Source organism: Polyodon spathula, chromosome 3 (genome assembly GCF_017654505.1).
Source record: "Polyodon spathula isolate WHYD16114869_AA chromosome 3, ASM1765450v1, whole genome shotgun sequence".
NCBI lineage: Eukaryota > Metazoa > Chordata > Actinopteri > Acipenseriformes > Polyodontidae > Polyodon > Polyodon spathula.
Genome location: NC_054536.1, coordinates 85,437,148 through 85,463,215, shown reverse-complemented (window position 1 = coordinate 85,463,215; position 26,068 = coordinate 85,437,148). Strand labels below are relative to the sequence as shown.

Sequence of the window (26,068 nt, the reverse complement as noted above, 5' to 3'; positions counted from 1 at the left end):
CTGCGGCTGCAGCTCCGGATTGTGCTCAGTGTTCTTGGTGAGAAACAACACACAAGACAAACAGTGTTAATACACAGATGAAGCAGAACACTTACTGTTTTTGGTACTAACAATACGCGCTCCTTCTAGTTTATTTTGCTTAACCATATGCAAATGAACAGTTCACTGACGCTACGCCCCCCTATTTATACTCTTGCCAATGACCCCTAGGTTAACAAGAGCATCCGCTCCTCCAGTCCTCAGATGCCACGCCATCTACCGTCCGGGTCAGTGAGCTTGGGTGCCGTAGCTCCACCCCTTTCCTAAATGGCCGACTTCCACCTACCCTACGGAATAAATTGTCTTGCCATTTGCTTAAGGTTACTCTTTCTTTCTAGTGCTCTCACAGGTCAGGAAGGAGATCTAACACCAAGTGCCATTCGATCTCTGTCACAGAAACATACAGAAATACAACCAAAATACAAAAACTATATACAAAAGAACTAAAACTCGCACAAAAGAAACAGCAAATAACACACACACCGGTCATGCCACAACAAGGTCAGCCAGGGCAACAGAGGTTGCACTCCAAACCTCCACCCCCGCTGGTCTCCCCCCCTCAAAAAATATGTATTCTGAAATTTACCTCCGCAAAATGTCTAGCCAGTGGGGAGTGTACGTCTTTCCTGTGGATGGCACTTTTATGTTCATTAATGCACACCCGTAGTTGTCTTTCTGACCAATCCTACTATGCCAGTGAGTAACTGAATATTTTTGAAATATGTACAGTGGTTCACTGACTCTTGCTGTGGCTTTCAAAGTGCTGGAATGCCACTGTGAAGTCGTCAGTAAAAAGCGTGCCATATATGCAAAACTGATGTAATGTTACAGTTTCCAGTTCCACAGCAACTGTAGGCTGAATTAAATGTTTAACTTTTTTGTTTGTTTTGTTTAGTTTGTTGTTGTTTTTAATATTCCATTGGCCTTATGTTATTCAACAACTATGCAATTATTGTAAGGGGTCCTGGAAACAGCTCAGGAAATTATGATTTAAAAAAAAAAAAATAGTGAGGACGTTAACAATGAAAAGAAAAAATACTGGTACGTTATTTAAACATTTGTAACACGTATGTAACACATTTGGACACATAAAGCTATGTTTTTCAGAATCTCGCTACTTACTCTTTAAGAGAAGACTCATAACAATGTTTACAGTAAGAGTGAACAGAGTTCCAAAGTGTAAAAGCCAACTAAGGGAACTTGGAGAGAATCAATTTTCTAAATGGGTCATTGAGTTTGGTCTGGATGTTTGCCTTGAAATTAGAAGAAGACTGGGATGGTGTCATTAATCAAAACTTTGGTACTGTATATAGTAAAATAATAAGAATCGAGAGAGAAAGATTAACTGTTTGTTGACTGGAACTACTGGTGCATAAGTGAAGTAAATTTCCTATCACTCAGCTTTGAACATAATGTGCAGGATTTTTCTTAAGGCCCTTTAAAGCCCCTTCTGATCAATTAAATCTTTTAGAACTGTTTGAGAGGTTTATTCTCAGTTTTTTTTTTTTTAAAGAACTGTTTAACTTAGAATGCTTTTTCAATAAAAACAAATCTTCTGTCTTCCTTAAAAAAAAAGTCCTTAGTGTTTTGTGAATGGGCCCCTAAGCTGCATCAATTAGACATGTGGCTGTGTAACTGAACTTTCTAATTGTATAGTTATTACATGTAATGGAAACCTAAGTTGTGGGTGCACAGTATACACTGGTGTTTACTGCTGTACCCTTAATATACATGCATCCACACAGGTGATCATTTATATACAAGTATGGGGTACTGTATATTTAGTAAAGCCTGTTTCTAGTCATTTAAAACTTGCAAGTATCATACTGTTTAAAACAAACATGTTTGTCACATGCACCCCATCCACAGCTATAAATTCAAATAAGAGCCATCGGTTTCAGGAAAAATTCAACCAACAGACAGATGCCTTGTGTAATCCTGATTCTCAATAACTGCTGAAGTTTGATCATCACAATAGGGCAAGCAATTTTCTGTAGAGGTTTTACATACAGTGTATGTAAAGTGTGGCATATGTAGGCATGTCACACTTTAAGACATGTTACCCATCTCCACTACCCTGTATTTCCCTGTAAATTAACACTGTAATTGAAAATAGTCAGAAACAGCTGATGAAACCCTAAATCAAACTGGGTAATTTAAAAAGTAGACAACTGGTGGACTTCCACCAAGTTTCATTGTTGGAGGATGACTGGAGGTATTTATGAGCATGGTCAAGTGGGCACTGACTGGGACCGCTGGGAATCTCCCTGAAAAACTGTGTGATCATTGCATTCCAAAAATTACCAAACATGATATCATACGTTATATTACTCAACAGAGTTTAAAAACATGATCTGCTTCCAGCATTAGCGCAGCTGTGCTTTACCAAACCCACTATCCGTAATAATGCTTGAAGACCTAGCTGGCTTGCCTTTCTGCACTAGAAAGTGGGCAAAGTCAAGGTGGAGAGCTTTAACCATATTCTACAGAACAGTCAACTTGAAAAAAAAAGAAAAAAAAAAAAACATTTTGTAAGTACCACCACTGTGGAGGATAAGCTATTGTACCAATTACAAATATGTAAGCCAAGTAATTATGTTTTCTGACAGCCAGTACTGGTTGAGCGTATATGTTTTTGACACCATTTGGGGTTTTTTTTGTCTTTGACACACTGAATCTACACAACCAATACAGTATATCAAATTGGCATTCATTGGTCTATTATGGGACCAAGACATATTACTTTATGTTTGTCTGGCAGAGTTAGGGCTTTACTTTTTATTTCAGTGGTAAAAACAAATAACTACCAGGAAGTGTGTGAACTCCCTTCCTTTAGACTTCAGTTGTTGTTTTGTTAGGTGTGTGATGTCGTCTGCTGTTCTGCTCTGAGGTTTAGCACGTTGTTCTGATTTTCTAGGTTGTCACATTGTGGTACCGGGCCCCTGAGGTTTTACTTCAGTCCAGTTACGCGACTCCGGTGGACCTTTGGAGTGTCGGTTGCATATTTGCTGAAATGTTTAGACGAAGGTAAGTGCTTTAACTACACTTTTTGATAATAGCAATTAGGTTAATGTGTGAAAGATTCGTCGCTGCTTGATTTACTTTTGCTTAGGACACCTTTCTACAGTCAGTAATAGATTATCTATTGCACTGAAAGCTAAATACGAATTTAAAGTGAGTTACAGTGAGGTAACCCATTTAATGAACAACTTGCTCATTGTTTCACCACTCAAAAGAGTTACCAAGGAATCGAAGTTAGTTGGTGACTAAGTGAGATCTTCACCTACATTTTCTACTCAAGATTTCACTTCACCAGTTAAAAAATAATAATTGCCACCAAGTGTGTCAGAAAATAATCTGATAATCTGCTTAATATTTTGCATTTTTGCTTTGTTTGAAGACATGAGTTAAGTCAACATATTTTTAACTTTCCAAGTTATTGACAGACCAGGACTACAAAAATGACTGTGTCTTATATTTAATCACAAAGTGCTTAAAACATTTGCATCTCTTCTCCCAAGGTAACAGCCATTTGTAATAAACCAAAGTTTACAAAACACAGAAAAAATGAAGTTCAGTAAAAAAGAGTTGACTTGAATACAGATGAACTCAACTCTAGAACTATAAAATTTAAAATTTAGGCATGAATATTTCTCTAAACTGCAACCCAAATATTCATCTGGTCATATCTCATAAACCCTTTCAGATCCTGACTTCATATTTTCAGTGTTATGGAAAGTCCTCAGGCAAAATCTAACAGTACTGGTCGGTATGATGTATAATACATCTGAAACAAAAACACACTGGAAATGTGAATAAACATGTGATTATGTAGTTGGAGTGAAAGTATGATGAGTTAGGGTTAAAGTCCTGCCTTTTATTTATATATATATACACACACACACACACACACACACACACACACACACACACACACAGACCTTTAGAAAGTCTACACCCTCTTGAACTTTTTTCACATTTTGTTGTGTCAGTGCCTCAGAGTTTCATGCATTTAAATGAGGATTTTTTTTCCCCACTTATCTATACACCATACTCCACACTGTTAAGGGGAAAAAAGTTTTTATTGAGAATATATATATATATATATATATATATATATATATATATATATATATATATATATATATATATATATATATATATATATATATATGGAAAATACTAAAACTGAAAGATCATAATTGGATAAGTCTCCACCCCCCTGAGTTAATACTTGGTGGAAGCACCTTTGGCAGCAATTACAGCTGTGAGTCTGTTGTCTACCAACTTTGCAAACCTAGATTTGGCAATATTTGACCATTCTTCTTTACAAAACTGTTCAAGTGCTGTCAAGTTCATTGGAGAGCATTAATGGACAGCAAACTTCAAGTCATGCCACAAATATTCAATTGGATTTAGGTCAGGGCTCTTACTGGGCTACTCAAGGACATTTACCTTTTTGTTCCTTAGCTACTCCAGTGTAGCTTTGGCTGTGTGCTTTGGGTCGTTGTCATGCTGAAAGGTGAACTTCTGTCCCAGTTTCAGCTTTCTTGCAGAGGGCAGCAGGCCTCAACCACACCTGGTGGACACTTTCAACACTCCATCCTACACATGTGTAGATAAATTAAAAATATTATATATTATATATATATATATATATATATATATATATATATATATATATATATATATATATATTTTAATGCATTTTAATTTCAGGCTATAAGGCAACAAAAGGTGAACATTTTTAAAGGGTGTGTAGACTTTCTATAGGCACTGTATATATATGCACATTAAAATTATGTGTGCAAAAGTATGTATATTCAATGAAAGTGTCATTCATATCAACTGCATTTTTTCCATGTAAAAAATGTGTTTGTTACACAAAAATATAATTTTTTTTTTTTTTTAAATATAAACCCAGCATTGGAGTCGAACCCAAGAAATGTTTCCAATGCACACACCATAGCTTTCATGCCACAAAGTTTGTCCTTCCATTTTACAGCATTTGCAAGTAGTATAGCAGTAAAGTTACAGTTTAAATAATGATTTTTGCAAACTATCGTAATAAGCTTAATCCATTGATTTAGTATATTGTAACATTTTCATGTCTAGGAAGTAGTACTCAGGGAGATGGTGTTGAATTCTAAAAATGTTTGTTTTATTTGAAATTACAAAAATTCACTGCATATTCTCTCCGGTCACAGCTCACATGCTCGCTCAGTCTCACCCACAGTTTCTCATTCAGGTTCAGTGTTGGACTGTCTCCAATCCCCAGGCTCATGCACCCTCTTATATAACATCCTGTTGTTTTCTGCCGCTATCCGAGTCACATCCATGCTCTGCAAATCCCAAAAACAGCAACATGGATTCTCCCCACTGATTCACTCATGACCGGCATGACCCTTTCCCCTTACAATACATGTAAGAACATAAGAAAGTTTACAAACGAGAGGAGGCCATTCGGCCCATCTTGCTCGTTTGGTTGTTAGTAGCTTATTGATCCCAAAATCTCATCAAGCAGCTTCTTGAAGGATCCCAGGGTGTCAGCTTCAACAACATTACTGGGGAGTTGATTCCAGACCCTCACAATTCTCTGTGTAAAAAAGTGTCTCCTATTTTCTGTTCTGAATGTCCCTTTTTCTAAACTCCATTTGTGACCCCTGGTCCTTGTTTCTTTTTTCAGGCTGAAAAAGTCCCTTGGGTCGACACTGTCAATACCTTTTAGAATTTTGAATGCTTGAATTAGGTCGCCACGTAGTCTTCTTTGTTCAAGACTGAACAGATTCAATTCTTTTAGCCTGTCTGCATATGACATGCCTTTTAAGCCTGGAATAATTCTGGTCGCTCTTCTTTGCACTCTTTCTAGAGCAGCAATATCTTTTTTATAGCGAGGTGACCAGAACTGAACACAATATTCAAGATGAGGTCTTACTAGTGCATTGTACAGTTTTAACATTACTTCCCTTGATTTAAATTCAACACTTTTCACAATGTATCCGAGCATCTTGTTAGCCTTTTTTATAGCTTCCCCACATTGCCTAGATGAAGACATTTCTGAGTCAACAAAAACTCCTAGGTCTTTTTCATAGATTCCTTCTCCAATTTCAATATCTCCCATATGATATTTATAATGTACATTTTTATTTCCTGCGTGCAGTACCTTACACTTTTCTCTATTAAATGTCATTTGCCATGTGTCTGCCCAGTTCTGAATCTTGTCTAGATCATTTTGAATGACCTTTGCTGCTGCAACAGTGTTTGCCACTCCTCCTACTTTTGTGTCGTCTGCAAATTTAACAAGTTTGCTTACTATACCAGAATCTAAATCATTAATGTAGATTAGGAATAGCAGAGGACCTAATACTGATCCCTGTGGTACACCGCTGGTTACCACACTCCATTCTGAGGTTTTTCCTCTAATCAGTACTTTCTGTTTTCTACATGTTAACCACTCCCTAATCCATGTACATGTGTTTCCTTGAATCCCAACTGCGTTCAGTTTGAGAATTAATCTTTTGTGCGGGACTTTGTCAAAAGCTTTCTGGAAATCTAAATAAACCATGTCATATGCTTTGCAATTATCCATTATCGATGTTGCATCCTCAAAAAAATCAAGCAAGTTAGTTAGGCACGATCTCCCTTTCCTAAAACCATGTTGACTGTCTCCCAGTACCCTGTTACCATATAGGTAATTTTCCATTTTGGATCTTATTATAGTTTCCATAAGTTTGCATATAATAGAAGTCAGGCTTACTGGTCTGTAGTTACCTGGTTCAGTTTTGTTTCCCTTTTTGTGGATCGGTATTACGTTTGCAATTTTCCAGTCTGTCGGTACCACCCCTGTGTCAAGAGACTGCTGCATGATCTTGGTTAGCGGTTTGTAAATTACTTCTTTCATTTCTTTGAGTACTACTGGGAGGATCTCATCCGGCCCAGGGGATTTGTTTATTTTAAGAGCTCCTAGTCCCTTTAACACTTCTGCCTCAGTTATGCTAAAGTTATTTAAAACTGGATAGGAACTGGATGACATGTGGGGCATGTTGTCAGTATCTTCCTTTGTAAAAACTTGTGAAAAGTAATCATTTAACATATTTGCTATTTTTTTTTCTTCCTCTACGATTTTGCCATTTGTATCTCTTAAACATTTAATCTCCTCTTTGAATGTTCTCTTGCTGTTGTAATATTGGAAAAACATTTTGGAATTGGTTTTAGCTCCCTTAGCAATGTTCATTTCTATTTCTCTCTTGGCCTTTCTAACTTCCTTTTTGACTTGCGTTTGCAGTTCCGTGTACTCTTTCTGCGTACTTTCTTTTTGGTCCTTTTTTAATGCTCTGTAAAGTGCCTTTTTTCGCTGAATATTTTTTTTAATTGATCTATTAAACCATTTTGGCAATTTAGTTTTACATTTAGATTTGTCTACTTTAGGGATGTAATTGTTTTGCGCCTCTAGTACTACATTTTTGAAGAACAACCATCCTTCTTCTGTGGGTGTTTTCTCTATTTTACTCCAATCTACTTCTGTTAGTCTCTGTTTCATACCTTCATAGTTTGCTTTTCTAAAATTGTAAACCTTAGCTTTAGTCATTACTTTTGGGGATTTAAAAAACACTTCAAATGAGACCATGTTGTGGTCTGAGTTTGCCAGTGGTTCTCTGACCTCTGTTTTAGTTATTCTATCTTCGTTATTTGAAAAGACTAAATCAAGGCATGCCTCCCCTCTAGTGGGTGCCTTCACAAATTGTGTTAGGAAGCAGTCATTTGTCATTTCCACCATTTCTATTTCATCCTTCGCGCTACCCACCGGGTTTTCCCATTTTATTTGGGGGAAGTTGAAATCCCCCATTAGTATGGCTTCTCCTTTGCTACACACATTTCTAATGTCATTGTATAACAGATTATTGTGCTCACCGTCTGAATCTGGCGGTCTATAGCATGCTCCTATTATTATGCCTTTTGAATTTTTGTCTGTTATTCTGACCCATATTGATTCGGTTTTATTTTCTTTGTCCAGGTTTAACACCTGGGCTTCAAGACTGTTTCTTATGTATAGCGCTACCCCTCCTCCTCTTCTGTCCTGCCTGTCTTTCCTATACAGTGTATACCCACAAATATTATATTCGTCCCCATCACTCTCAGATAACCAAGTTTCTGTAACACCTATCACATCATAGTTACCTGTTAGTGCAGTAGCTTCAAGTTCTAGAATTTTGTTTCTGATACTTCTAGCATTTAGATAAATACATTTAATGGTTGTCTTACCTGAGTTGTTGTTCTTGTTTTGATGCGGTCTCCCTTCTGTTTTTTTGTTGATTTCTCCCCCCTTCCTTTCTAGTTTAAATGCTTCCGAACCTGCTCGAGGATCTTTTCTCCAAGTAGACTAGTTCCCTTGTTATTTAAATGCAGTCCATCCCGTCTATACAGATAGTCCTCGTTGTAGAAAGTGGTCCAATGATCAAGATAGGTGAAGCCTTCCCGTGTGCACCACGTCTTCAACCATTCGTTTTGATTAATTATTTCCAGCTGTCCATATGGTCCTTTGCAAGGTGCGGGTAGTATACCAGAAAATACCACAGTTTTGGTTTTCTCTTTTAATTTCCTTCCTAGCTCTCTGAATTTGTTTTGCAGGGATTTTGGTCTGTCTCTTCCAATGTTGTTTGTACCGATGTGGACGACTACTACCGGGTCGTCTCCTGTTCGTTCTAGGAGCCTGTCCACGTTTTCAGTGATGTGCTTGACCGAGGCTCCCGGAAGGCAGCACACTGTTGTAGTAAGGGGGTCCAAACTGCGAACTGAACTTGCTGTGTTTCTCAATATGGAGTCCCCAACAATCATGACCTCCCTTCTTTTTGCTGTCTGGTCACCACTGTCAATGGGGTCCTGGATGTTGTTCCTTTCATTCTCTTGTTGTTGGTTCTGCTCATCACAATTCTGAAGTGACTCAAATCTGTTGGTTGTTTTGATTTCTGGTGGTTGTGTTTGACGAAGTTTCTTTTTTTCCCTGCTTCTGCCTACCTGAACCCAGCTGTTCTTACCTTCTATCTCCCTGGTGGCTTTCAGTCTGTTAGGGGTGATGCAGACTTCCATGAATTGTGGGTGTGCCAGTTCCTCAAGATCCTGTTGCTGTCTCACTTCCTCCAGCTCCATTTCTAGCATACTTACTAATTTATGCAAATCCTGGATCGCGCGGCACTTTACGCACACTTGGTTTAGCTCCGCTGGGTTTTCTCGGATTTCCCACATCAAGCAGGTGTCACAGATTACAGGCTTGAAGACCATGTTGAGGTTTTTTTTTTTTTTAAGTTTAGTTTCTTCTGCAACTGTCAACCTGCTTTCAAACTGCTTCGAAACTGCTCAGTACTTTTCCACACCTGTACTTCTCCCACTCGCTGTCGCTTCCACTCGCTGTTGCTGGGAAGACTGCCTCGTTTAACTGCGTTGTTCTGCTGTGCTGTCGGCTCCTCCCCTCGCCCGTGTCTCAAAACAACGCTGAATTTGAATCAGCTGCTCCGAGTTTCAGCTTGTTTGTTATCAGAAAAACACACACAGCTGCTGCTGTGTTTCCCCAATGTCCTCTGTTTTCTGATTAAAGCAATTCAAGATGCAATTTCTCCTTTCTGCTTCGAAACTGCTCTGTACTTTTCCACGCCTGTACTTCTCCCACTCGCTGTCGCTTCCACTCGCTGTCGCTGGGAAGACTGCCTCGTTTAACTGCTGTAACATGAAAGACAGACGAAACAAACAGAACAGACAAGTCCTGCAACAAAGCAATTGCCCAGGTCGTTACAATATTTTTTTTAATTTGAAAGTAAAAATATATTAAATCATGACGACCTTTATATACAAAAATCTTCACTAATATACAATTGAACACAAATTGTTGAGTATTTATTTTTATTTCATACAGTATTAAATGGCAGTGTTTATATCTGATAGTGAAAAAAAAAAAAAATATCAAGATAGATAAAGAAAGAAATGTCTATGTATTGATTTATGTATTCATTTATTTCAATATTTATTACTTTTACCACATATATAGGCTATCCTTCAGCATAGCTAATTCTCAGAAATTAACGAGAACCTACTGTCACTGCGGGCAGTACATCTGCCCAGGGAGAAAAAAACTGTGCAGCTGACTTTTTCTCAAGGAGGGTCACAGCACCTCACAGAGGTTCGGGAGAGCAGAGATATAGCTCTTGCCTCCAAGGAATCAACCCTCTGTCCCCCCTGGCTCTCCATAATAGGAGACAGAGACCCGCTGGCGGTAAATGCCTTGGTACAGCAGTTCACCTTGCTCCTGAAAATCAGGCACTGGGCCAAGGTGCTCCTAGTAGCCCCGTTATTGGCACAGCCACAGCAGAGTCCACACGTTCCCAGTACGTGTACAAGTGGAGCGTGTTACAGATGTGTTGTCTGACTTGCTGGTTTGACCTCAAAACTTGTCCCATGGCATTAGTACTGCAGTTTTGCAGTACCTGTTCATGAGAGGAATTCCCTCCTACATTAGAACATTCGGCTTGCCATGTAAAATTCATTCACTCTGCTTTCTGGGGGGAAAAGATTTTGAATGTGGTTCAGCGGCTTCAGCCACCTATGAAGGACATTGCTCCTCGCTGGAGATTAAATGTGGTGCTCAATGCTCTTTTGAAGCCTCCATTTGAGCCCATCCATTAAGCTGAGCTGAAATGTTATTTCTCAAGCATCTGCTGTCACCTTCATAAAGCAGGTGAGTGAGATGCAGGGTTTCTCCTTAGTGAGAAGCTGCTTAATATTTACAGAGGCCAGCACAAGGGTTACGCTCCGTACCAATCCTGCCTTTTGCTGAACAATATCTCAGCATTCCCTGTTAACCAGTGTGTGAATTGGAGGCTTCTTTCCATCTCCTTCCAGTCTGACAGGAGCTGCAGCTCCATAAGCGCTGCCCAGCACAGGCCCTGGCGTGATATGTTGACAGGAAAAAAAGTTAGAGGGAGTCTGGATGATGTTATCTGCTCTGGGACTAAGTCCCGTGGTCAAGAGCTGTCTAGGCAGAAGCTGTCCAAATGGATAGCAGACACATGCAGGACTGCCAAAGAGCTGGCCAGCTTACCCCCTCAACCCTTACAAACATAGAGGTGAGTTTCTCCCGTAGTTTTGTAACCCTAGCTACTTGTTACTGGGGTTCCTAATGGTAACACTCAGGGTGCCCTTTGGCTAGCCTTGTGCATCTAGTTGGTCTGCAATATTGCCTTGTGACAGCTTTGGTATTCATACCCATATGGTAATGGTTACATTTCGTACTTGAAAGGGAACATTAGGTTATTATCGTAACCCTGGTTCCCTGAAATAGAAATGTAACCATTAACCATTAACAATATCTGTCTGCAGTCCTGTTATACCCTTGAGGGTGGACACGACTACATCACAGGCTCTTGCGTGCAGCTTTGATATATCTTAATCAGGTTATCAGGGTCTTTAGGATAAATACCTATTAGGTAATGATTACATTTATATTTCAGGGAACCAGGGTTATGATAATAACCTAACATTATTATTATTTAGGGATCACAGAGTTATCACTGACATAAGCCCAAAAGGATGCTGTTATGTTGTTTTCTTTCCGTTTTAGTTCCTGAGAAGAATAGTCGAATTAGAGGGTGTGAATCGGCTGGCAATGTTGTGGAATTTATCACAGCGGTCTCATACTATATCATCATTTTGGAAAATTCCCTTGCAGCAGGCAAAACTGAAAACAACTACAATGTGCTTTAAAATACACTTGACCAATAGTTTTCTTCCATGCATACTTTGACGTGCACACCCCGCCCCTGTGTGTATATGCATTTTGTATTTGTGTTGTGTTATTTAAATGTATGGTTTGGTATTTTAAAACACAATGTTTTGTTTTTATTAAAAAATTGGGGTTAAAATTCCCCATCCATGCTAAACTCATGTAGAATGTGTCCGTCTCCAGATTGATTCATTTATTGCTAATTTGCAGACGATCACATGTATAAAAACATGCAGCTTTGGCTGATCGAGGTTAGTGTGTTCAGATGCAGAATGAGAGTCTTGAAATAAAGATTGCTAACTGTGCTGGTTTTACACCAGCACGATACTTTTTTGTTCTGTGTCTGTTTTGGCCACGGTGCCATTTTGTTTTGTTCTGTTTTATGTTTGTTTAAATCTTTGTTTTATTCATAATAAACTTGTACATCAGCACTTCCATACCCCAGTACTGTTGTCTTTCACTTCCTGGTCTGACGTGACCACTGGCCGCCCTGTTCACCATACCAATACTCATTGTGGAAGCTGTTTTAGAAAATTGGTGGTTGCCCTCTGTTGCATGCATGTTTAGACAAATGCACACACATTGGTTCCACTTTGTAAAAGGGCACTAGTATCTGCTGTAATGATCTCGTAGACACGATTCTGTATTAACATAACAGAGACACATCTAAGTTCAGCCAATCTATAACTCATTAACTTAACCACGACTACAAAGAATACAAATATAGTGAAATGAGGTTTCGAGTTTTTATACAACGGTTTTCAGATCTGCTACTGTTCAGGGTTAGATTGTTTCACAGACCAAAAAAACTTACACAGCTTTTTTAGTACAGACACTGGGCAGTTAGATTTTAGTTCCTAATTTCTATTTGACAGTTGAGTTATTTTAGCCGTTAATAAAATCCGGTTTGCTTGTGGTTGGGCACTGTCATTAACTCAATTTCAAAGTCATAAATCTTCTCCTTTTTTTAAAGGGTTTTGTGGTTTAATCTAATTTTTGTCCTCGCACCATTTGGAAACATGATTACATAAAAAAATTAAAATATCCCCATCCTGCTGACACCAGAATTCCTGTTAACACTTTAACACAACCAGTACAGCAAGCAAAATAACAATTTAGTTAAGTGTGCAACATGGGAAAAAAGAGAGAAATGTGCGGAATATTCAACTCTGACTTCCTTAACCTTTAAACACTGTGTGGTATGCTACCACCAATAAGAAACTGTATTGAAAAGTGCTTGTGTTGCTTTACGTTTTCGCAACTCACCTGAGCCTCTGTAACCCGACTTTAACCAGGAAATCAGGTACCACCGTGTTAGGTGTTTCTTCCAATTTGAGTGTATGTTCAGAAAGTATCAATGTTTAAGTAGCTTTTTATGTTATCAGATTAGTTGTAGATTAAAATGTTAAAGGACAAAGCCGGTATTTATGCGCGGATTGATTTAAAATTTAATTCACCGTTAAGCACTTCAACGTTCCAGCGGGCATCTGTACAAGGTAGAAGCCTGCTAGATCTAGAAGCTGATTGGCTGTTTGCACTCAGTTGTTTTCTAATAAATGGTTTACATACAACCAGAAGTAAATGATGAGGTATACAGAAAGACTACAGCTGTAGTGAACGGTGACTTGAACAATGCGCCTGGAGCATTTAATGCTTTTTAATAGTAGCCACACGTTCACTCTTTATTAACAAATATCTTTTGTGTCTGCCCTTTAGCTACTCTGTAATTAAAGAGTTCCATTCTAATATATTGTATTTGCATTGAAGAAGCTTGCTATTACTTATTGGTTTCAATCTTTCCTGTAGTTACTGATTCAACTGCTACTAAACATCTCATGGGGTGGTTTTGTAATGTTTCCTGTCAGCAGTTCTCCTCACCTGCACATCAAACAAACCTGGAAATGTTTTGTTTTTGTATTCTCTGATTTACTTTCTGTATGAGTACAGGTAAATGGTGTGCGAGATTGAGCTTGTCGCAATATGAACAAAAGCTAGCAACTAAAATAGACACACACTGAGCTGGCTAGCTGTTACATTTCATTTCTTCCCTTTGATATGCTGCATGACACTCCCTACAACTGACTGTTAGAAAGTGGCCTAACCCAGTTGCTGTTCTCTATTCCACCAAACAGTTAGCAAATAAAAACGTATTGCATATTTTAAAGGGTACTAATGGCCATTAATATACCACCATAATATAAACCTATAAGTATTCGTTATTTTGTTAGGGTGCAGGGGGGGGTCAAAATCAGTTGGTTTGAAGTCTGGTAATTCAGCATGACCAATTTATCAATCAATGAATAAGAATGATAATGATAATACATTTGTTATGATGGAGCAAGGCAGTCTATTAAAACAGACTTGACCATGCACATAACCACAACTTCAAAACATGTTTCAATTTCATTTATAAAAGAAAGCCCTGTTTATTTCAGTTTTGTTGATTTGTTTTCATCCCTTTCATTAAACATATAGACAGGTAAACCAGAGACAACTCATTTGATATTAAGAAGTAACGTGTTATTTAAAGGAATACAAAAGTGGCTTGCCATTTCAAGTGCAGTACATTTCTGTCCATTACAAAACATTATGAAAGTCTGATAATATCATGAAAAAGTAGAATTTCATGCTACATACATTTCCATGCCTACTTTATGCCTCCTAAATGCACCCAAGTACCAGTGGTATGGTTTTGGGTATGCAATTTTAGGTATACTTTATCCAGTGGAATTTCAAGATCATATTTAAGAAAATCATTGAAAGTATGCCATCATTCCGAAAGAGGTCATATTCGAGCCAGTCCATAGCGAATCAGTACACACAATGCTGCAAAATGTAATGGTGATGCGTGCTCTGTGTAGAATTTATGTAGGACTGTGGTAAAGAGAATTAGCATGTTGGTTTTGATCTCTTCAGCTTCCGCACTGACTAATTTAAAGAGAACGCAAGTATCTGAAATAATTTTTTTTATAGAAAACTAAACTGTAAATTTCAAAAGCAGGTGATATTTTTATTTTTTAAACTTCCTCTTTTTGGGTTTTCCCTTTGCATCCTCGGTTTTTTATGGTTTTTGGCAGAGCAAAACACACAGAGAGCGTGTGGTACAAGAGAAAGACAGGGCCCAGTTGAATGACACATCATATTGTAGTGATTTTGGTTAACTCAGGCAGGCGCATCACACAGGGCGAGGCAATCCACACACAGGCGGAGGGCAGGCGCAAACCAGGTACCTCTTGCACTGAAGCAGTCGTCTCCTTTGCAAGGAGCGTATATCATGCTTATGCTTTAGTGCACCTGCCCTCAGCCTGTGTGTGGATTGCCTCGCCCTGTGTGACGCACCTGCCTGCGTTAACCAAGGTTCGCTACAATATTATTTATTTTAGGCTGGTGAGGAAACCTGAAATTCTGTACAGTTTTTGACAAATATGTAGACACGCTTTGTATATAAAACAATTGTATATACAGTACTTATTATATTACATCTGCTTTCCAAAAGAATTTTAACACAATGTCAGTCTAAGAAAACCTTCAATAACATCTCACTGTTAGTATACACTGACCTCAGCATTCTGTTTCCTACCAATATCTTAATGCTAGTCTTTGAGATATAAGGGATTTAAAAAAAAAAGCATTTGAATAAAACTAAACATGGTCTTTGTTGGTATTTTTAAGCTTCAAGATATCCAGTTGCGCTCTGCCCCTACTGCTCAGTTACTGCTCAATTACTTGGGGACCAGCAGTGGTGGAGAAAAGGTATTAGCCACACAAAAATAACTAGGTACATGTTCTACACATTGTGGCAATTTACATTTTTCCAGGGACATAAAAATCGTAAAAAAAAAAAAAAAAAAAAATAGCTCTACTTAATTAGTTTGTACAATGGTAAAAGCACATTGAAATCCAGTAAAACATTAAAAGCATTTTAAGACCTTGCCAAGTATAATAAAGCAACGTGTAAAAGGATAGACCCTAGTAAGGCCTGGATTTTGCCACTGAATTACTGATGTAAAATGAAGTTGGATTTATATTGGCCTCTTTTCTTTTTGCATTGTGAGAAGGCAATTACTTTTAACTTCACAATGACACGCACAGTAAACTTATCTCCTAGACTGAAAAAGTAATTTGGGAAACACTTCAACTAAAACATATGCCCCATGGTTTTACATATTTAGAAAGGTTTTTAGCTTATACAGCAAACCTATTTGAAAATATCCTGCTATATGGTTAAACAAAAATTAGTCATGGGCCCAGTACTGTTTACATAAAGGACATACTGTGCAAAAACTCTTAAATCAATCATCCAGATTTCTATACGCAAACAATACAGTAGTTTATCCTGGTCGATGCCTCAGCTAGAAAATGTTTAAAGGAAACGTCAGTTGAAGTAGTGCATATAAAAAGTCAAATAGTCAAATGTTTTTGGTAATACCACAGTCAGTGTTGTGAAGGTGAAGTTCATATGCTCCACACGCCAAAAAGTTTAAGTTTATTTTACAAGTAAGGGTTTAATAAAAGTGTAAGAGTTTATGTATGTGTTTTTTTAAAGTGGGTGGGGAATCAACACATTTGATTTACCTTGTTATTTCCTTAGGGATGCGGGGTGTATTACACGTTATACAGCAGGGTATTATTCCATTTATTTTAGCAGTACTAACCGGTGTTAAGGAAAATATGCCAACAATATAGAAAGTTACCAAGCATTATTAAGTGACCACATCTGAGTTTGTACACTTTTAAAACAGATGTCTTGTTTGGTGTGTGTGTGTGTGTGTGTGTGTGTGTGTGTGTGTGTGTGTGTGTGTGTGTGTGTGTGCTTTTTTCGTGTTCGTTTTCCAAACTGACAGATCTAATGTTTGCTTTTTATTTATTTTTTTATCACAAACAAAATATACCATTGAGACCTTTGAATTCTATAAGAAAAGAATTACTTTTCTACCATTAAGCCTTCTGTTACTTAGGAGTTGGCTGTTGCCCAGCTTTAACCTTAATGTGGGTGGGTAGGTCTTTGATCCCTGTTTCATGCACTTATGTTTTTTTTTTATTTCCTGCAAGTGATTAAGATAACATTTTAAAGGCCACCTGTTACAGATTAAGCACTTTTCTGGCACAATTCTCAGTGTCTAAATGACTTTCTCTATTCCAATTCAAGAAGATAAAAAAAAAAATCCCAAGACTATGTCTGCTTTTCATCTAGTTTTGTTATGCTGTTTGCTTCTTATACGTGACTTTAAGATTTGTTTCTATACAAACGAATATTTGAAAAGTGAACTATGGTCATTTCTTTTGCCAAGCTTGTTTGTTTAGGTTTGATCTAGTAAAGCTGCCTATACATGAAGTGGGTATAGATTCAGTATTCAGTAAACACTTTGACTGTGAAGCCACTGTATATTCACTAACAGATAAGGCCATATTTTCAAAGCCTTAGAAGGACAGCTAACAGTTTGCTTGCTTTGTTCATATGCTGTCATCACAACATAAATGAACCAGAGGTACTTAATTCCCTAAATGCTTAAACCCTTTAGCAACTGTTGTTTTGAGACATGAAATGGGAAAGCTAAAATATGAACTTTTTTATTTACATACCGTAGAAAACAAGGTTGTTTGTGGGCACAATTCGCCATGGCAAAACACTTTTTAAAATGTTATTTTATTACAAATAAACACCTAACAAAATATATGTTGGTAAGACTTAATGGGCAGGATTTTCAAAAACCAGTGTTATTGTAACGAACTCATGGTACAGTAATGAGAGCTTTAGCAGCAAGTGATTCTCAAACACCAGTGTTATTGTATCAGACTCATGGTACAGTAACAAGAGCTTTAGTAGCAAGTAATTTTCAAACTAAATGTGTTATTTAAGTCAATCCAGTAATGCTTTAAAATTGAGTCGATGAGATCGTTAATGAATGCATTTCTCGTTAAAAAGCTTGATTGTCACAGGTCATCTACATCACTTCCTGTCTCAACGACTAAAAAAGGGGAACTCGTTAATCAAAATGCGTGTTAACAAGATCAAACAAAATGAATGGAGGCATGTGAACAGACTGGCTGTAGAGGTGACGTCAGGACAGAAAGGAGTATACAGACAGGCAGTACTGGCAAGTGAAAACTGAGATGCTTGCTGCACTCAGTGCATTTATTGAAACAAATAAAAGATTTAAACAAAAACACCGCACGGCACTTGAGGCCAAAATAAACAGACAAACAAAACGGACTAACACTTAAACAAACAGTGGACTAACAGACAAACAAACATAGTGAGTCAAAACCGTTGTATTATAACTTTTTCCTTTGTTTAGTTTTTAATTCTCTCCTCTCCACACACGTTCTCCACTTATCGAACACACAACCCCGAGTGAGTGCTTCATGCATCTATATATACAATTTTGCTTGGATTCAATTACCAATTAATTATTCACTCGAATCCCAGCATGTGAACTAATCTGTGCACTCCTGTGCTCACATATCAATACATTTTTAATTTGCATGTGAAGTGATTTGGGCCACCCTCGTGTCTAAATACAATTATACTTTTTTAAAACACTTGTGCTCGGAACCCTCATTATATCCCGTGCACCAACTACAATACCCCAACATTAACACAAACATGCAACATACAACACACAAACATACAATGGCGGGGCACATTGCCACAAGGCATAATTCGCTGTTATGGAAACAAGTAGTAGGCTACTAGCGTACAGGGAGTTGGCTGTCCCACCAGCGAGCAGCAGCCAAATGGAAATAAAAAATAATGGGAATATGTATGTTGTGCAAACTTCATTTAAAATTGTGCATTTTATCATACAGAGTGTGCATTTATAGAACACTTCACATATAAAATGCCGATTTACAATTTTTTGGCATGTGTGTAAAAATCGGACGGCACAGATTAAAAGAAATAATAAATAAATAAAAATTAAACCCCACAAGTTATTTACCCTATTTCAGGGGGATATGTTGACACAGTTTACTATATACAACTCTTTTAATGTGCAATTTGGAATCTTTTTTTGGTTAAAAAGAAAAAATATATGTTTATATTAAATTGTTCGGTGAATCTTCTAATCATGCATTTTCTCTGGTACTCTTTGCTCGCCTCCACGATAAATAAACTCAACATGATCAGAAGTAGCCACTGAACATTTACAGTATTATAAAAAATGTTTGTATGCATACAAACATGTGAAGGTGAAAGTGTACACTGTACATAAAGTGTAGGGGGAGTCTGACAACATTACAAATACATTTAGGCAAAATCCATGTCAGTGATCTCGATCACATTCCTAGTGGATCTGTGCATCCTTGTATGCCTGTTCTTCATTCTAGTGTGGCAAGGACGCATTGCAAATCTGCAATCACCTAAGGAAACTTTATTGTAATATCTAATATGCCGTTTTCTATAACAAGATTTCAGTTGTATAATTCAAAAAAATCTACAGTATTGGTCAGCTGTCATATAATGTACTTATGCAGAATTCAAACAGGTTACAGTTGCATTGATAATTTCTTGGTAGTAAAGATTGTAAAAAGAGTGTAGAGTGTTGGCTTTATTTTTCGGTACCCCACTACTTACTCTTTAAAGACCTGTGTACATGCTTTGAGAACATGGCCCATAATTTCAATGAAACCTGACACAAAGGGGGATAACCACGTTCATAGTGTTACAGAATCATTTTAACATTAGAGCCATAGCTCATTTTTAATATTAAAAGTCATGTTTAATAACCCCCCTAGAGCAGCTCACTCTGAGTTCAATTTAGTTTTGACTAGAAAGCAATGACTTGTGCTGATACCCTTCTCTGATTTAACTAAATGCAATGGATGAAGTAGCATGAGATGTTAGTGAGACAAGTTCCACAATTCAGGCGCAAGTTTTAATTTATTCATTCATCAGCTCTAGTGTGGATCATGACAGCAATGACCGGTACAAAATGTAAATTGGTTATTATTAGTATATGTGTGTGTGTGTGTGTGTGTGTGTGTGTATATATATATATATATATATATATATATATATATATATATATATATATATATATATATATATATATATATATGTGTGTGTGTGTGTGTTAGATATTTTTCCCCAATATTTGTTTTAACATGAAAAACTACTTTCAGATAAGCTCTAAAATTGCATCATTGTTTATATGAAGCACATTGCATAATGGACTGCTCTAAGCCTCAAAAGGGAAGAGGCCCCTTTTGGTCAGTTAAAAACCTACAGTGGAACACTGTGATGCATCGTCAGTTTACTTGTACTGAAACATGAGAAATTTTCTTTCCAAGTGATGCAGAGGTAGATAAGCACCGAGGAACTGAGTTAAGTAGCAAAACTCAAAGGGCCTTTTAAAATAACATTAAGATAGAAAACTTGTGTTAATACTCCCCTCTCTACCGTAGTGTTTTAATAAAGTTCTGGTAAACAAGAAGAAAACAAATACTGCAACTTGTACCAAATAGTTTACATATAATTCTCAATTCTTTCTATCTTTATTCTTTTTAAACAATGGAAATATTACCACATGAAATGCACACACATACTATGTGTTTAATATGAATGTTATGTTAATAAAACCCTGTAGTGAACACAGGCTTATAAAACATACCTAAGAACATGTTGCCCTTTTTAATGCCAAAAAAAAAGTTTTGATTTATGGAACTTTTTACATTTTTTTCAAAACACAAGAACATTAATCCGTGAATATAAACAGGTGATGAGAAAGGAGCAACTGGAAATCTTGGCATAACTCCGGGCAATAGATTGTTTGAATGCAGTGGGTTTCAGTGGCTTAGTAGTAAGGGCAGTGGACAGTTCTGAAGTATTAGATGGTTTGAGTGCTGGACTGTAGTGTAAAACGTTGTGAGATGAAGTAAATTAGAGACCAACTGCAGTAAGAGTTCAACCTGTAAATGATCAGGCACAGCAATACCTAGCACAATCATATCAGTGATGCAGGCGATGAAAAAGGAGCCAGTGTTATGATGTGCTGTGCATACTTGTCCTTCACGCATGCACAGGTTTGCAATTCCGGCCTTTAAACTTCTCATGTCCAGGAACAAAAGAGTGTCTCAATATTCCAGCATCAGTGTCTATTCTTTTCAGCATCCTACAATGCGCTGTAGTTATGCAGCAGCTTAATCATGCTGTTCTGAGAACCCCTTAATCTGTTTTCTACAGTGTTCAGTAATCCTCAGTATCATCTGCAGACTGGACTGGGAAGGGCTGCTAGTCTTGTGTATTGTTCAGTCACTCATGATCGCAGGTTTAGGACTGTTTCCCAGCTCTTCAACTGTTGCCAGGGAGATTAGGGTATTGATGACTCGATAGTTAATAGAACAATGTTGTACATGTACTTGATGAGAATAATTTCTACACTTTCTGTTACTGACAACATATTTTTATATCCGCAGGCTATATATACCTGTTGGGATAGGTGTCTACCAACTTTGCACACCTAGATTTGGCAATATTTGACCATTCTTCTTTACAAAACTTCAAGCTCTGTCAAGTTCCTTGGGGAGCGTTGATAGACAGCAATCTTCAAGTCATGCCACAGATTTTCTATTGGATTTAGGTCAGAGCTTTGACTGGGCCACTCAAGGACATCTACTTTTTTGTTCCTTAGCCATTCCATGGTAGTTTTAGCTGTGTACTTTTGGTCATTGTCATGCTGAAAGGTGAACTTCTGTACCAGTTTCAGCTTTCTTGCAGAGGGCAGCAGTTTTTCCTCAAGGACTTCTCTGTACTTTGCTCCATTCATTTTCCCTTCTATCCTGACAAGTGCCCCAGTCCATGTTGATGAGAAACATCCCCATAACATGATGCTGCCACCACCATGCTTCACAGTAGGGATGGTGTTCTTTGGGTGATGCACTGTGTTGGGTTTGCTCCAAACATAATGCTTCGCATTTACGCCAAAAAGTTCCATTTTAGTTTCGTCAGACCACAAAACTTTTTGCCACATGGCTACAGAATCTCCTGAGTGTTTTTTTGCATACTTCAAACTGGATTCAAGGTGGGTAATCTTGAGTAATGGCTTCCTTCTTGCCAGCCTACCATCCAGGCCAGATTTGTGGAGACTAATCTAGAATTGCTATTACAAGGGGGATGGACACTTAACCAACCAAGCTATTTCAGTTTTTATTTTTAATTAATTTTCTAAAAATTTCTAGAATATTTTTTTCACTTGGAAGTTGTGGGCCAGGATGTGTATATAAATGATATATATATATATATTTTTTAATTCATTTTAATTCCAGGCTATAAGGCAACAAAAGGTGAAAATGTTGAAAGTGGGTGTAGACTTTCTATAGACACTCTGTGTGTGTGTGTGTGTATATATATTTTACAAAGCTGTTGGAGCTGCACTGCCACTGCCATAGAACTCTGTTTCAGTTTTGAAATAGAAAAGTTACTAGGCAAGTGGACGAGTTCAAACAGTATCTGTAACTTCTCTGTTATTCCCATTTTGTCCAGTGCTTTTCTGAATCACTTGCATGTCATATTCTTGAAGTGCTTTTGTACATAATGAACATGTATGAACTTCTAATAAAAACAACTCTATGGAATGCTGGTTACCAGTCTAAAATAAACAACAATCACATAATTGTGTTAAACTGTGAAACTAATTATTAACCTCTGTGCCCAGCTAGTGAAAACTAAAACAATCTTTAATATGCCTGATAACACTGAATTCTGCACCCTAATCTGGAGGTTCTGCAATTGGTATGCAGGATGTTAACTTTGCCACACACTAGTAAGCTGGCTGCATGAACACTCCAGTTTAATGCTCCATTTTGTTGGAATAGCAAAGTACAGTGGAAGGTCACATTGCACTGTAGATTTGTACTTCCAAAAGAATGTAAACCCTGGCTCTAGCTAGTAATTAAGGGAGCAGCTAGGAGAAAAATTTCAAGCATCATAAATGTTTTGCCATGATACCACTAGAGGTGATTTTAAATATACAAACTAGTTTGACTAAGCAGTAAGATGTAGTCAGCTTCCACATTATTTCAGAGGTGTCTGCAATAAAAAAAAGGTCCAAGATATAATCCAGATTGTCCCACCAGGATTCCAATTCTAAGAAACTCAAACAGGAAAGCTGTTCAGATGTTTACTGGTGTTTTAAGACAACAAAACTAAACATTTTTCAACCACAGGCAAACTTTTACATTTAAGAACATATACATTTGAATATGGTATCGTACTAAGCAAAACAACAACTTTTAACGTTATGATTACCAAAAACTAGGGATGCACCGAATCCAAGATCCAGTTTCGGATTCTGCCCTCTACAGTGCACCCGTGTAGTGAACTGAATCCTATATCCACCCAGACACACATCCATTTTAATATATCCCTCCAATGTGGGCAGCTCTTTAAAAGACACAAATTCGGTATTGAACATAACTGTTGTATTTAATAACAAGAACAACTCCCTAAATTACTCGTGGCGCACACACAAAACACGTCACACAGCTGCTGAATGCAAACATACCCCCGTATGCAACAACACATCACATCACACTTTTCATGGAGTAAAGTTATGCAGTAAACCTGTAATATATAGTAACGGCAAACTGTTGTAGACTTTTGTGCTTTGTTGCTTTGTCTGTCAAATGTGTTCTAGAGATAATACTGAGATAAAAAAAAATAAAAATCAGCAATATATATTTTTTATAACTTTACAACTGTCAGATGTGCAAGACGTTGTTGAACAATATGCTTTAGTAAATTAAATACAATTTTACGTTATTGTAATGTGCCAATACAAGTTGAACCATTTGGGAACTGCTGTGTTTTATTAAAATATTTTTTTAAGTGTTTGCTAGCCTATTTGATGTGTGTCACACACAGTGCATTTAAATCAACGTAGGTTTTATTTCGCCGGGAGATTCAGGTCTCTCATCACAGTAATTTTTTCCTCATAGCTTTCAAATCAGATGACACAGGTTGAAACATCATTAAAGAAAATAGAGGGTTAGGCAAATATGTAGCTCTCTTTTCTTGTAAAGGTAAACAGTTCTGTATTTTGACGTTTCTGTTGTGGGGGGAGGGGGCTAGCGGTAAATTGTGTAAGTTTTAAACTGAAATCTTATTCAGGGATATATTTCCATTTGTTAATAAAAATACTATTAACTAAAAGGCTCAAAACTATAGATTGTGCACATCCCTTGTGAGTAGCTGCCAGTATGTTTTTAATTCAACATACTTCAGTTTTCTTGATAGTTTTTGTAGATTTGGCATTTGGTTCAGTATTCGGACAAATCTTTTGAGATGGATTCGTTATTCAGACGAATCCCAAAAACTTGGATTCGGTGCATCCCTACCAAAAATTGAAAACGGAAATGTTGTATTTTACTTACATTACTGCCCTCTACAGTGCACCTGTGTAGGGGACTGGAATAGTCAAGAAAACTGCTGTCCTCCAACAAGTAATGGTCCAGGTTAATACATGCAGAATGACTGGGTGGGGCATTTATTGTATCTATTATCCCCTGTTCACTAACATCTTGGTATCTGTCCCATTTTCTATACTGTACATGCAAAAGATTTGAATGGGCAAATTGTCCCACCAAGTAGTAACACACTGGTCTGGTTCAGCAGCTGAAGAAAATTTTTCACTTGCATTTTTTTGCTGGGAGGGTTACCAAAATTGGTTTCTGCTACAGTGACTCACCAGATTGACATGGAACATCATTGTACAGCGTAGGGGACCTAGTGCTGTACTGCTTGAGCCAAAATTGTTCAAACCCCATGTCAGCTGCTGGTTAGTTCTGGTTCATACATATTTTCTATCCTGAGCACAGAACACAACAGCATGGCTTCAAGTCGGAGTGCATACCGCCAGCCTGAGCTGCGTGTGGTTTCTACTGAGGTTTTTAACCACAAGATAAAGGAGCCATCGATTATTACAAGACATTTCAAAGAAATGATTGAGCAGGAAGATTCCTGCTATGTACATCTTGTCCTCTGCTCTAACCGCTAGGCCACACCGTCTTTTCAAGGAAGGCTTGATTTATTTGAATGATATCAATTGCAGAATCCTTCACCAAAAGTGTACACTTTCTTTCAAAGCAGCTTTTTTTAGTTTCTACTGGTAGAGTATTTGTTGATCTTTGCATCTAATTTCTAAACCTAAATTATTTATGTAAGAACATAAAATATAAGAAATTTCAGAACAAGAAAATGCAATTTCAGGTTAGTAGGGGAAATAAAACTTCTGAGAATCCGTGGCTAGGCAGATCGCCCTAAGCCAGTTAACGTAAAAATGTAATGCTAGAGGAATAGTAATTCTCTCTGTAAGCTTAGATGACTCTTACTGAAGGGGACGTCGTTTTACACAGACAGAACCTGTGTATGTTTCTGTAACTACCCTGCAATGCCTCTTTTAAAAAAATAATAGTAAGTAGCAACACTTCACTTGAACCCATGAATCTGCCAGAATGATTCTGAATACTGGTTTTATTTCCTTGGTAAATAGACTTTCTTTCAAACATTTTGTTCATGTATGTTTATTTGTAGGCCGCTTTTCCGGGGGAATTCAGATGTTGACCAACTGGGAAAAATCTTTGAGTAAGTACCTTTTTATTTACGGAATGTGAAGGCAGGAAATGATTATGCCAAAAGATAATATCAGATGTATTAAAATTATCAGATAATATCAGATGTATTAAAAATAATAATGAACTGAAACTGAGTATCAATGCTGGAAGTTCCCATTAAGAGGAATGTGCATGCTGATTTTGCACATATTAGGCATTGCTCTGCATTGGTGTGAATGGCACTAGTTACAGTAGGTCACACAGCAAGGCTTTTAGTCCACATGTTAGTCATTGAATGTAATGGGACTCTTTTAGTATATGCGTATATGTTCTATATGTTTTGTGCAGTGTCATCGGTGTACCGGGAGAAGGGGACTGGCCAGATGATGTGGGCCTTCCAAGGAGTGCCTTTTCTCTGAGACCTTCAAAGCCCATTGGGGATTTTGTACCAGACATAGAGGACCTGGGAAAAGACCTGCTGCTTGTAAGTCTTGTCTGGTATTGTAACATAACTTGATTGCCTGTTTTTTCAAGACCTGTCAAAGGGGAAACCTTCTTTGTAACACTTTGTATTTACACTATGTGTTGCATTGTATTATCTATCTGTTTTCCATGAGTGTTGAGGCAGGGGGGGGATGCATAGCCCACTTGAGATTTCACAGTGCAATCCCTCCCCTGTAATCTAAATGATAGTATATACATTCCTCA

General features: G+C 37.5%; 1 protein-coding gene across 3 annotated transcripts in view; it reads left to right on the top strand.

The window, feature by feature from the left end:
• The window catches only part of LOC121313548 (cyclin-dependent kinase 6-like), a 66,301-nt gene that overhangs the window by 36,649 nt on the left and 3,584 nt on the right, over positions 1-26,068 (top strand). For all 3 annotated transcript variants that reach the window (XM_041246223.1, XM_041246222.1, XM_041246224.1), the window contains exons 5-7: positions 2,957-3,066; positions 25,341-25,391; positions 25,709-25,844. In XM_041246223.1, coding sequence (XP_041102157.1) covers positions 2,957-3,066; positions 25,341-25,391; positions 25,709-25,844 — 297 coding nt within the window. The remainder of the gene's footprint in view (positions 1-2,956; positions 3,067-25,340; positions 25,392-25,708; positions 25,845-26,068) is intronic.